Source organism: Lemur catta, chromosome Y (genome assembly GCF_020740605.2).
Source record: "Lemur catta isolate mLemCat1 chromosome Y, mLemCat1.pri, whole genome shotgun sequence".
NCBI lineage: Eukaryota > Metazoa > Chordata > Mammalia > Primates > Lemuridae > Lemur > Lemur catta.
In genome coordinates, this window is record NC_059156.1 from 4,236,177 (window position 1) to 4,249,008 (window position 12,832).

A 12,832-nucleotide genomic window follows, 5' to 3' on the forward strand; every position below is an offset into this window, starting at 1 on the left:
CCCGCCTCTCCCCGCCCCGCCGGCCCCGCCCCCCGCGCCGCGCCGCTGGCGCTCCCGGCTCCCTCCTCGGCCCGGGCCGGCACTTTCCTCCCAAGTTGCAGCGCAAGTTCGCCAGGAGCCGGCGGCGGCGGCGCGAGCGCCTCGAGCTGCCCTCGCCTTCGGACGGCCGGGGCTCCCCGCGGTGCATGGGTGCGGGCCCGGGCGGCTGAGCGGCCGCGCCACCCCGCGCCCCCGCCATGGAGGGCGCCGAGCCCCGCGCGCGGCCCGAGCGTCCGGCCGAGGCCGAGGCGCGGGCGGCCGACGGCGGGCGCCTGGTGGAGGTGCAGCTGAGCGGCGGCGCCCCGTGGGGCTTCACCCTGAAGGGCGGACGCGAGCACGGCGAGCCCCTGGTCATCACCAAGGTAAGGCGGCCGCGGGGCCGGGGCTGGGGCGCCAGAGGGGGCGGCGCGCGTCTGCCGGGGTCACCTGCGGGGACCTGGTCGCCGGGACACGCGTAGGTGTGTGGTCCTGGCGTCACCCCGGCCGCCTTGCGGCGGCTCCCAGAGCCTAACAGAGTTTAAATGGCTCTTGTTCCGGGTCCCCTTCCCCTCCCCCTCCGGCAAGGGGCCTGGCAGGGTCCTCTGTCACTCCCGGGCTCGCCGGCGGCGGCCTGCACCTGCGGGGCTGCCCAGAGGTTAAGGGCGGGCATATTTCCACGAGCTAGGGGGTGAATGGAGCCGTCCCTACCTATGTTTGCCCTCCTGGGTGCCCCCCTGGTTCTGCACCCCTTGGACTTGCATCCCTTATCACTGCGAAACCCAGACCAGCAGCTGCTGCCAGCCCAGCTCTCGATTCCCATCAGCCCATCAATATTTACTGACTTTCGGCTTCCAGACCTGGATACACCGCGCGCTGATACTTGCAGAAATTTACAGGAACCGTAAAGCGTACTTTAAAAAAGTTGGATTGGAATTCCAATAGTAAGAAATTCTTGGTGTGTCTCATCAGGAATGGGGGGCGTGTGTGTGTATGTGTGGGGTTTGCTTTAGAACATTGAATTCTGTAGTTGTCTCAAAATTCGTCTTGAAACTTACCAGCCGAACTTGTATAAATCTGTAAACACAAACAGAAACAGCGATCCAATCACGCTGTTTTCTTCTGGTTAGAAGTGTCTAGTGATCAGTTTCTTTGGGAAGGGTTGAGTCGGGCCATTCCTAGGGACAAAGTTCCCTCTAAAATGTAAAAAGTCTTGGCAACTAGAAGCGTTTGAAGGTGACTTACTGGTTTTCTCTGCGTTTCTGCCTCGCCACAGCAGGAAGAAATTAAGTGACCAGCCCTCCCCACTGCTAATCAATTTGGGAAGTGGGAAGGCTTTGTTCAAATAGCACATGACACAGCAAACTTTTCTATTCTGCATTTTCTCTCGTTTTATATTTACAAAACCTGAGGCCTGTTTAGCTGTGCGCTAAGTTTATGTTGAACTTGAGAAACAAATTGTATTATTATGAATTTAACCGATGTGCAGTCCTTTATCTAACTGGATTCTTTGAAAAGACAGTGGGCAGTCATAAAGTGTGTACATCTTGCCCAGCCAGGGCACTCTTCTGCATATTTCTTAAAACATATTAGCGTCTGCCTTTTTAATAAAGATTTTAGGGGCCATTTCTAATGGTAACAGATAATAAGATTTCCAGTAAATCACTCAGATTGTCACCGTTTCATGGATTTCTTAAAAAAATAAAAAGATACACACATGATTCCACACCTCTTCCTCAGACTCAACTTTATAGCAACTGGAAGAAGCTGTAAAACATTATTTAAGGTGAAGTCTTGCTTTTTGGCCTTGTTGTCTCACCGGAAGCTGGAAGGAGGGACCCCAGAGCCCCTCCTCCTTTCTCCAGGTACCCCAAGTTCTAAAAACTCTGGTGTATTCTTAGTGGCCTCCTTGTTGCCCCTGTCTGAAAGCCTGGAATTCCAGAAATGGAAGCGGGTAGGTTGTAACCCCCAGCGGACACAGCCAGGGCCTTTCAGAGCAGCTGGGCCGTTTGCTCCTGATTTGGATTCCGCCCTTTGGTTTGTGCTCAGGGCAGTTGCTAAGGTGTTTTGGGGAAGTTTTTGTGGCTACGCTAGGAGCAGTGTATGTAGTAGCCTTTCCAGATTGTGCCTCGGGATTTTGCAGAAATAAAGATGCTTTTAATTCCTATCTGAGATACTGATAAATCCCTCCCTTACACTGATGCTTAATTTTTATATATGCTCCAATATGACTGGAAAATTGTGGTTTTGCTGCTTAGGATGGAGGGGATTCAGAACAACTTTGGACTTTTGTAGTAAATTTCCAAGCATACATATGTGTATGTGCACACATGCACTCACACATGCCCTTAACCATGTCTTACTGCGTGGCATGAGCAGTATTTCACACACCTGTCTTTTCTCCTGGATTAAGATCATTGGGGGTGCTTACCTACAATCTGACAGGTGGTAATTGTCACATTATTAGAAAAAGACGAAGGAAAACGTGTCTATTTATAACCACTTAAAGAGTGCAAATAGACTAGGGAAAATTATCCCATCACCAGCATTTGGATCAATGGAAGCTTTGAATCTTTCTCTTCCAGTAGCTACTGAAAAGTCACAGGCTCATTACATGGTAATTCTTCTAATAGGTTTTTTTACACTTAAAAAGCCTTCTAATAGTTACATATTACAACTCACTTTCTGTTTAGCAGATTCTGATTTGGGGGTGGTTTGAGCCAGTGGAAGAGGACGAGGGCACATTCTCTTTGTGACACCGAGAGTGTCATTAGAAAGCCTCACAGGAGTGCTCCTCTTACAGCTGCGAGGGGTGTCAAGAACAAGTCTGGTTCAGTCCCGATCTTCAGATAGAGAGATTTTATTAGCTCATTTTATAGATGAACCGGCTATGGCCCAGGGAGGTTAAATGGTGTGCCCTGAGGTCACAAGCCTGTCTGGTCCTGGAAGGGGCACTGAGAATCAGATCCTGGTCCCAAATGTCCATTCCCACTCCCCGTCATTGCCATCTGCTTGGGTCCACGATCTCTTATGTGCCACATTGGATAACTTTGGCACATCTGTTGGGTGAGGGTTTGTCAGCCTTGGCACTGTTGACATTCTGGGCTGAACCATTCTTTGTTGTGGGGGCTGTGCTGTGCTTTGTGGGGTGTTCAGCGCTTCCCTGGCCTCTGCCTACTTGGTGCCACTGGCACCTCTGTCCAGGTGTGACGACGACCAAAGAACGTCTCCAGACATTGCCAGATGTTCTCTGTGGGCAGAATCACTCTGGTTGGGCATCGCTTTTGTTAGGTTAACTGTGTATCCCCTTTGCTCTTAAAGATTTTTGCTTTTAGAGGTCATATTTAATTCTTTTTGAAGACACTGGCCTTTAGGGTGATGTGTGTTTGCAGGCCCCTGGCATTGCCAGTGTTTGCTTGGAGGCCTGTTTTCTTCCCGAGCTTTGGCCCTGAGAGTAGGCTTTATTTACATAGCAAAACTCAAACAAATACTTGCTTCATCTGCATTTTTGTAGCTGGAGAAAGGAAATTGAAGTAGGAACTCCCAATGCTGTGCTTTATGGGTGTTCAAAGTGGCTGTTGGGTCAGGACTAACTTTTTCCTGGGTCCAGTTTGAAGTTAAAGAGACGGCTAACTTCAGGGGACTAGCATTCTTGGAATTCGAGGTGCATGCATGAAGCCCGGTGAGATCTCCGCTGAAGGATGGCAACAGGATTCCTACCTACTCAGTACATTTCTGCTGATTTGTAGCTTGAAACTTTGCTGTAGTTAGTGAAAAAATACAAAGCCATTTTTCCTCGCTGCTGTTAGAAAGGGCGCAGGAATCATGTCCATGTTGTAGGAAACTGACCGTGTTTCCCAGGCTGCGTGGTGGTTGATGTGGGACCTCTCAGGACCTGGGTGAGTCGATATGGTGGATATAGGGGATCCTGACGGTTTTTGCACGCCTCCACCGCCATCAGTTCAACCTGTGGAAAACTTCTGTGGGGGGTTGGGGAGGGAGCTGATTTCTAGAATGTCACTGGAGTGGCTGGAATGCCACAAAGCTGTTTGGGGGATTCATTAGGAAGCATTAAATCCACCAGCTGGGTGTCAGCAGGCCCCCTGCAGCCTCAGGAATGTCTGTTAAGGGAGGGAGGGAATGAAGCCCCAGCTCCCCGCTACACCATGTTTTACACCTCGCCCCCCCAACACACACACACACACACAAAGAATGCCAGAAGCCTTAGCCAGAAGCTCCAAAGGAGACATTAATTTGAGCCAGGCCTAGCCCCAAGGTTGCCTTTGGGGAACAGAGCCATCCTGTAGGGGGTCAGGATTGCTGTGACCTGGGATGCTTGGGGGTCCCACACATGACTCGCCGTTCCTGGGTGGCTTCAGAGTATTAGAGCATTTCGTTAGATACGAGACAGAGCCTGGAGACGTTCTTTCTAGTGTGAATGCCAAAGGTGGAATCAGGGCACATTTTGGGGGCTACATGGCCAGGTCGCAGATGTCCTATGTAAAGCTTTAGCTGGAGTCAGTGGTAGCAGAGAGCTCAGGGCAAAGACCAGAGGTTGGTGATGGGAGGGGGTGTGTGTGCACCTATTGCACCTTCCTGAGTGGTTTGAAAAGGTGGCTCCATCAGATGTGCCCATTGTGCCAAGTCATGGTCATTGGTGACTTGGGGTTGGGAGGGCACAGTGACAACCCTGGTCAGGGTAAGTTGTAACTTATGTCCTTATATATTTGCCCCCAAGAGCCAGTCAAGTTCTTTGTTAAATATCAGTAATGTTTTTGAAAAAAGAGGGATCCCTTGAGTTCAGCAGTGCATCAGGAAGAGGTGGATATAAACTTCGTGGATGTTGGTCCATGTCTGTGTTTAAACACGGTGCTCAGTCAGTGTCTGCACAGAGAATGCTGCTACCTTCCCAGGTGTCTGAGAACTGGGGGGTGGGTGAGAGCTCAGGGGCCCCCTGCCTCTGCCAGCCCTGGGTGCTGTGGCCACAGTGACTCCTTCGAGTTGTAAAATCCTGGTCACTTTCTGATGACACCTACAGTGTTTTCACGAATCATTAGGATGAGTGTAATTCTAAAGACTCATTTGCATTTAAGAATTATTAATAATACTATGGTTAAAAAACAAGAGGCAAGTTTTCTTTCCTGTGCTGAAAGACCCTTTCAGTTGGTAGACCTGCCTTGCCAACTGGCTTCCAAATATATCTTTATTACCTTTTCCCAGCCTGCGAATTAACTTGGCCCTGCTGAATTCTAATCCTTGTTCCTCCAGAGATGTTTTCGGCTTGAGGGTGGGGAGTTGGGCCAAGTGCCTGAAGTCCTGTTCCAAGGTCTGGTAGCTGGAGGCTTTGGGTTCAACTCCTGGAGTATTCTTCCTCTTTTAGACAGTAGTTTGACTCACACCTATAAATCCAGAGGCATCAAAGATTATGAAGTGCTATAAACATAAGCTGTGTATCACACTCCTGTACCACAATGAATTCGGTCTTCGTAGCTCAGTTATGAGTGTTTCTTAACATGTCCTAACATTTATCTTTTGCAAAAAAAAAAAAAAAAAAAAAGAAGTGTGCCCAAGAGCTAAATGTAGAATAGTCTGATAATGAAAGGCTCATAACAAATGGTAGTTTTCACCTTGGCATAATGAGCTGGAGTTTCTTGACCCATCTTTATACTTCATGGCCAAAGAAACTAGGCTCCTCAGGAAGGGCTGGTTTTTCTCTTTGGAAAGCCTTTTGGAGTTGTCCGCTTGCCAGAATTGTTTTGTGTCAGCATGCAAATAAACCTGGATCTGTGGCCAAGTTCTTAGGGGCAGGAGAGGAACGCTGGGACTTTGTGGAACTTTTCTTGTTGCACACCGGGCACAGTGGAAACTTTCTCCAGGATAATTTTGGGGTGTAAAGGCTGAATAGACTTTTTATTCAGGTCTTCTTTTACTTTCAAACACTGTAGTCAGGAATGGGGCAACACTTTGAGGAGAAATTCTACAGGTTTCTGCAAGCCACGGCTCTTCCTACATGTGCAAGCTGTAAACTTTAACCCACATGAAGGATTCTGAAAGAGCTCTGGGTGGCATGTTGCTCTTTTAGGCGTTTTAAAAACATTACCAGGCTCCAATACAGGGGAGAATTGTTTTCCTTTACCTTGTTTGATGCAATATTTGCATTGTCCTGTAGTAGAGTGAGCCTGTTCTGACTCTGGGTGTGAATGTTCAGGCTTCTCTTTGGGGGAGCATGCCTTAGTAGAAGGACAATAGCGTATCATTAAAAAAAAAATTGGACCAACCTTATTTGGATGAACTTCAAAACTAGAATCTGAACTGCAAAGGTAACATTTTTTTCTGGATGAGGTGACCCTGAGCTTTTTTTTTTTTTGATCTCCAGGGTATCAAGTTGCAGGCAGCTAGGGCTGCATTTGTTGAATGGAGGAGGAGGAAAAGCTGTTTTCTGGATTGGGTGGGAAGGGTTGGGATTATCTTCCTTTTGGCAAAAAGGTGACTTTAAGACTTTCAGATCAAAGGGAAATTGTGAAGGTCAACAGGAACCCAGGCGGGGTAGATCTGTGCCCTTGAAAAGGCAACACTTTTACTTATAGAAGGAAAGGGGCAAAGCGTTAGTGTATCTTTTATGCGTTTGTTTTTATTTTATCAAAGTGGCTCTTGCATGGTATGAATTATCAAGTAGTTCTTCAGAGGTTGTTATATAGTAATAGCTCTCCACTCTGTCATTTCTCCTCCCTAGAAAAGACTGTTGAAACTTCCTAGCGCTTCTTCTGGCATTTCCACCCATATCCTTGAACTGTGGTTTACTTTGTGTAGTGTTCCTACTTTTGTTTGTTGGCTTGTTCTTCCTGCCATAGGAGATTAGGATGTCGCCTTACCTCCACACTCACTGCCCACCCGCCTCCCCCTGGTCACTCAGGCACATTTCTTGGCCCCCACACTCCTAATGAAATCACATCATAATTTTGGCTAGAAGAGGGTTTTTTACCCTTGGCATTACTGACATTGTGGGTCACCTAATTCTTTGTTGTGGGGCCATCTCTTCCCACTGATGTCAGTTTCACCCCCTCCCCCAGTGTGACAGCCAGACCTATCTCCAGACATTGCCAGATGTCCTCTGGGGAGGGGAACAACATTTCCCCTTCTGAGAAGGGCAGTGAATATTCATTGTTTACATTATTTCAATTGCAAATGCTATCACTGCTACACCTGAGGGGGTACATACTGTGATTATTGTTCCTGAACAAGTCTTTGCAGTCACTGGGGTTAAGAATAGTTTTGTTTCTTTGCTTAATTTTCTATGCACTTATCATTGGTTCATCCCTCAATTCCTCCCCAATGATGAAACAGCTTTTAATATACTTAAATACACAGGGGGTCATCTTTGGAGACCTTCTGTGTCAGAAAATGTCATGGTTTCTATCTCAACAATGAATTGGTTACTTGGGTGCAGTCTCAGTTGGAGACTGAGGTGGTCTTTGAAGGTGGTGTCCTTTCTCTGCTGGGGCACAGTATTGCTGGAGGGAGATCAGACCTTTCTGTGTCTTGATATTTTGGGGTGGCTCTGATTTTTTCTCTCTCATTTCTTTCTCTTTCTCTCTCTCTCTCTCTTTGCTTTCTTTTTTTGAGACAGGGTCTCACTGTGTTGCCCAGGCTGGAGTGCAGTGGCTATTCACAGGTTTGATCATAGCACACTGCAGCCTCAACTCCTGGGCTCAAGAGATCCTCTGTCAGCCTCATGAGTAGTTGGGATTACAGGTGTGCAACAGCATACCATCTCTCTCATTTTTCATTTCTTTGTATTTTTGTTCTTGGGAGATTTTATTCAGCCTCCTCTTCCAATCCTTCCATCAAGTTTTAAATTTATGCCCTCATGTTTTTCAAATTCCAAAGTTTTTGTTTGTTTCTGATATATTCCTTTTGCATACCACACTGATCTTGCTTTATGGTTCTTCTCTCATATCTCTAATGATATTAAGCTAGTTTCTAAAACTGTTCTCTTTCTGCACAGTTTCTCTTTCAGAGCTCTGCTTTTATTGTTTGTTTTGGCTTCTTTCTTTCCTATTAAAGGTCTTCAAATGTCTAGTGCTCCTTGGCCATCTGCTGGGATCGAAGAGTGGGTTACGTAAATACCTTTTGAAGGCTTTGTGCGTGTGCTATATCCTCTTGCTGAATCAACCCCTTTATCACTATATAGTGACCTGGCTCTGTGCATGTGGGTGAGTGATCTGACATGGCTGCTTCCCTGGGGATTCCTCTAAGGCCACCGCTTCAGATTGTTTCTTTTTAGGCCGGCCATGTCCTTGTTTGATAGTAACTTTTCTCTACTTAATACATTTCTGGTGTAGAGCAGATTGAAAAATGATGGGAAGTCTGCCAGTTGAGGGAATCCCTGCTTTGCTCCGCTGGGTGAGGTTGGTCATCTCTGCTCCCTACTCTGGCTATCGTGGTTCCAGTTTGCAGGGAGGGTCACCACTGGGAAGAAATGTCAGTGCTTGGAGCTGGATCTTGCGCTCAGTTCTTCACTTTTTCTAATTCTTAATCTACAGTCTGTCAAGCCAGTCATTCCTATTTTATTGTAGTATCATGGGAATTAAATGAGGCAATGTGTAAAGCTAGCTCTAGTAAATTTAAATTTCTTCTCCCATCCCCATTGCCTACTTAATCCTGATTCACTAAGAATGTGGAAAACTATTAAAAATAGTGTAGGCCGGGCGCGGTGGCTCACGCCTGTAATCCTAGCCCTCTGGGAGGCCGAGGCGGGTGGATCACTCGAGGTCAGGAGTTTGAGACCAGCCTGAGCGAGACCCCGTCTCTACTAAAAATAGAAAGAAATTATCTGGACAACTAAAAATATATATAGAAAAAAATTAGCCGGGCATGGTGGTGCATGCCTGTAGTCCCAGCTACTCGGGAGGCTGAGGCAGGAGGATCGCTTAAGCCCAGGAGTCTGAGGTTGCTGTGAGTTAAGCTGACGCCACGGCACTCACTCTAGCCTGAACGACAGAGTGAGACTCTGTCTCAAAAAAAAAAAAAAAAAAATGTATGGAACCAATTTACTATGGAAAAACTTTAAGCTGGACTTTGTATGGCAGAGGTTTAATGTCTCTCCAAGAAATTTTGTTACTGATTTTGATTGTTTAGTATGAGATTTGCAGGAAAGCATTTAATTAAAAGATACTGCTAATGCCCAGCACCAATGCATTGCCTGGGCTATATATAGCCCACTGGAAATGATTCTTTTCTGCACCAAAAAATTTAATTTTTTGAAGTAGCTTTTCTTCTTTTTATAACGTTAATGCAGTAGCTCTTTCAGGTGAATATGATACTCAGAAGAATAGCGTTTTTAAAAAGTGCTTTGGGGAAGTGAAAATAGTGGGAAAAAGATGAAGGTTAACTGTACCTGCAGTAAGACTCCATTTCTTCACTCCTTCACTCTTTGACAGTAGAAAGTCTTTCTGGGTCTAGAGTTGGACCCACAGGGGTGGCTGAGTCCATATCTCCTCCTCCTCTCTGACATAGGGTTGGACTACATTTCCCAGTCTCCCTTGCTGCTGGGTGTGGCCATGTGACAGTTCTAGCCAGTGGAGAGCAGGCAGAAGTGATGTCTGCCATTTTACAGCCCCACCATACTTTTCCCCAGCTAGAATGAGGTTGGCCCCAGGGCAGAGCTCATCAGCATGAGTCCCTGAACCAGTTAGGAGGTGGCTGCTGTGCCATGGCCACTCTGTCAGCAGTACCATTACATGAGCAAGAAATAGGCCTGTGGTGCCAGTGTACGCTTCTTGGATTACTTTTTTTTTTGAGACAGAGTCTTGCTTTGTTGCCCGGGCTAGAGTGAGTGCTGTGGCATCAGCCTAGCTCACAGCAACCTCAAACTCCTGGGCTTAAGCAATCCTTCTGCCTCAGCCTCCTGAGTAGCTGGGACTACAGGCATGCGCCACCATGCCTGGCTGATTTTTTCTCTCTATATATTTTTAGTTGTCCAGATAATTTCTTTCTATTTTTAGTAGAGACGGGGTCTTGCTCAGGCTGGTCTCGAACTCCCGACCTCGAGCAATCCACCCGCCTCGGCCTCCCAGAGAGCTAGGATTACAGGCGTGAGTTGGATTACTTATTATAACAGACTATTTTCTAACAACTGAGATCCTGAAAGAAATAGTTGTTTTCCTTTTAACAAATACACCCAGCTGTAAGCGATGGAATATGCAGTGTTTCATTCACACCCATACAGGAGGTAGTGATTATTTATTTACTTTGTGGCAGGAAAGTGCCCTGGGTGTCCAATTAGCACATAGCTTATTCCCAGCACACTTACTATATAAAATGAGGCTTCCCACGACCATCAGCTTCTTTCCATCTTACTTAGCCTTTTCTCTCAGCTGGTAATTTAATTTTCCCCGTCTTACTTTGCCTGCCCCTCCCTGCAGATGATTGCCTGGGAGTGCTGGAGAGGTGGGGAGACTGGGAGAATGCCCAGTGTGTAGGCCTCAGGTGGGGCTGGCCAGAAGCAGAGGTGGGGGGCGGGGGGCCAGCTGTTGGCATGGTTTCAGGGATTGGACCTTCCTCCTGGTTGTGTTGTCTTTTGCCTTAACTGCCTTGGTTAAAGTGCCCATGTTGCCTGGGAGGGCTACACATTAAGGCATCATTAACAGAGCTGCCTTTATCAGATTAATTAATTAGCCTGTATGGCAGACTTTCCCCCTGGCCCTGGGGAATAGCACACAGACACATGAGTGACACCAGCAGTGAGAAGGGAGATAAAGACGAAAGCCAAGTGAAACTGGCTTGGGAGGAAGGTGGGGGGAGGAGACTGCCGTGGACGGGGAGGAGGGCTCTGGCTGGTCAGGTACCGGCCCCCTGCAGAGAGGAGTTAGCAAACCTTGGGAAGGTGTGGCTTCAAGGAGACCAGTGCCCAGATCCTTGGAGCTGAAAGCCCTCCCTGGACTTGCAAAAGAGGCAAAGGTGATTCTTTGCCTATGGCTTGCAGATTCTGAAGCCGATTAAATTCTGCATCTGTCTGTTAATTGTGCATATGTTTGTAAATTTGTAAAGGCGGTGATACTAGTCTGTGCTGATTGTACATGTGCTTGTAAAGTTGTAAGTACAGCGGTATTGTTTTTTCTTGTTGCACAAACATTAAAATGAAAAACCTGAAAATAAAGGAAAAGATTGGTCAGTAGCCCTATGTATATAGTAGTCTTATTTATGGAAGTACAGCTATATTGATTTTTTTCACCCTTTTTCTCTGGAATTCTTTGCTTTGAACCAAGCAGACGTAAGTATTAATTGCTTCAAGATAATTCTCTTTAGAATTCCATTGTCAGCAATCTTTGGAATCAGATTAAAAGAAAGTTTTGTGTATGCCACTTGAAATTTTAAGAAATAGCATGTTTTGTTATTATGGATTATATTGAGTTTTATAATTTAGCTTTTCTAGGCAAGCATATAGAAAATCCCCTAACTTCTGTAAAAACTAGTACTGTGTTGGTTAAATATCAAAACAACTGTGTGTTTTTTTGTATGTGCAACTTTTCTTAACATTTTCATTATGTTTAGATGCCCTGAATCTTTAATTAAAGTTTGGAAAGAAAACACCTGTACTTAAAAGGATAGACCTGCTGCTGCTGGAATCATACTTGTTTTGTGCTGATTTAACCAACAGAGATCTTACACAGCTGATGCCATTAGGGTTTGGGGGGGCTATTTATGCCCCCCCCTCCCATTTTTAGTGGCTGGTGTTTTGGGGAAAAGTAATTCAAACCTCATACCACTCAGCATAGTTGGGAGATTTTAACACAAAGGTAAGTTTTGCATTCTCTGCTGGTTCCTAAGGATGCTCCTTGTAGCTTGAGTCAGGAACTTGCTTTGCTTTTACAGAGAGTTTAATTCTCCATTTAACCATGCTGTGATTGCTGTTCTGAAAAAGGTGTTTAATTGACATGAAAACTCTTTGTTTCCCTTCCTTTCTGTTTTTGGAGTGGCTTCTATTGGCTGTTTTCCTTTGCCCTCTGCTAGGATATTGGTTTTTCTCAAAGATCCCTTTATCTCTCCTGTCTCATCTAGGTGGTCTCGTGTGCTTCCTTGAAATAATGTGTGTCTGTAGACAACTCTCAAATCTACATGTGCGGCCTCCACTTCTCTTCTGAACCCTGGAAGGGCTCTTGGGGATTGCTGAGGCCCTTCAAACTCAGCACCATCCAAACTGAAATCGTTCATCTTCCTTTACCTTCTTCCTTTACCTTCTCTAATTCTGAACTTCTGATCTCGACCATAGGTTTATCCCCAAATCTAGAAGTCATCCTCGATGCTTCCCTCCCATTAACCTGCCACACCCAGTTGATTTCGAGCCTAATGTCTTATGCATGTCGGTTTTTCCCCATTCCCAGTGTCACTGCCCTCATTATTCCTGGCAATCCCAGCAGTGTCTAACTTGCATACTGCCTCTGAGCGTGCGTATGGCACACTCTTCCAGACCTCCAACAGTGGATGTGCCAAACAGTCCTCTGCTTCTCATGCTCTTGCTGGACGGGGCCCAGTCACCCCTCATGTAACCCCTTAGCTAGGTATAGAAGACCTTTTATGGTTTAGCTTCTGCCTCTTTTCTACCCTCATCTGCTGTTCACTCATATAACACTTCAGCTGGGTATAAAAGGTTCTTTATGTTTTAACACCTGCTTTTTTCCCAGCCTCATCTTCTGCTGTCAACCACCTTGATCCTTTAGTTCCACATTGTCCGATATGGTGGCCACTTGTCATATGTGACTGTTGAGCACTTGAAGTGTGGCTAGTCCAAATTGAACTGTGCCGTACGTTAAAATAC

General features: G+C 46.3%; 1 protein-coding gene across 3 annotated transcripts in view; it reads left to right on the plus strand.

Moving 5' to 3' along the window:
• The first annotated feature begins 236 nt into the window (after positions 1 to 236).
• Positions 237 to 12,832, plus strand: part of LOC123629085 (protein Shroom2-like) — a 173,939-nt gene continuing 161,343 nt past the window's right edge. For 2 of the 3 annotated variants that reach the window (XM_045539033.1, XM_045539032.1), the window contains exon 1: positions 237 to 401. In XM_045539033.1, the coding sequence (XP_045394989.1) occupies positions 237 to 401 (165 nt within the window). The remainder of the gene's footprint in view (positions 402 to 12,832) is intronic. The other variant, XM_045539035.1, reaches the window with a different exon arrangement.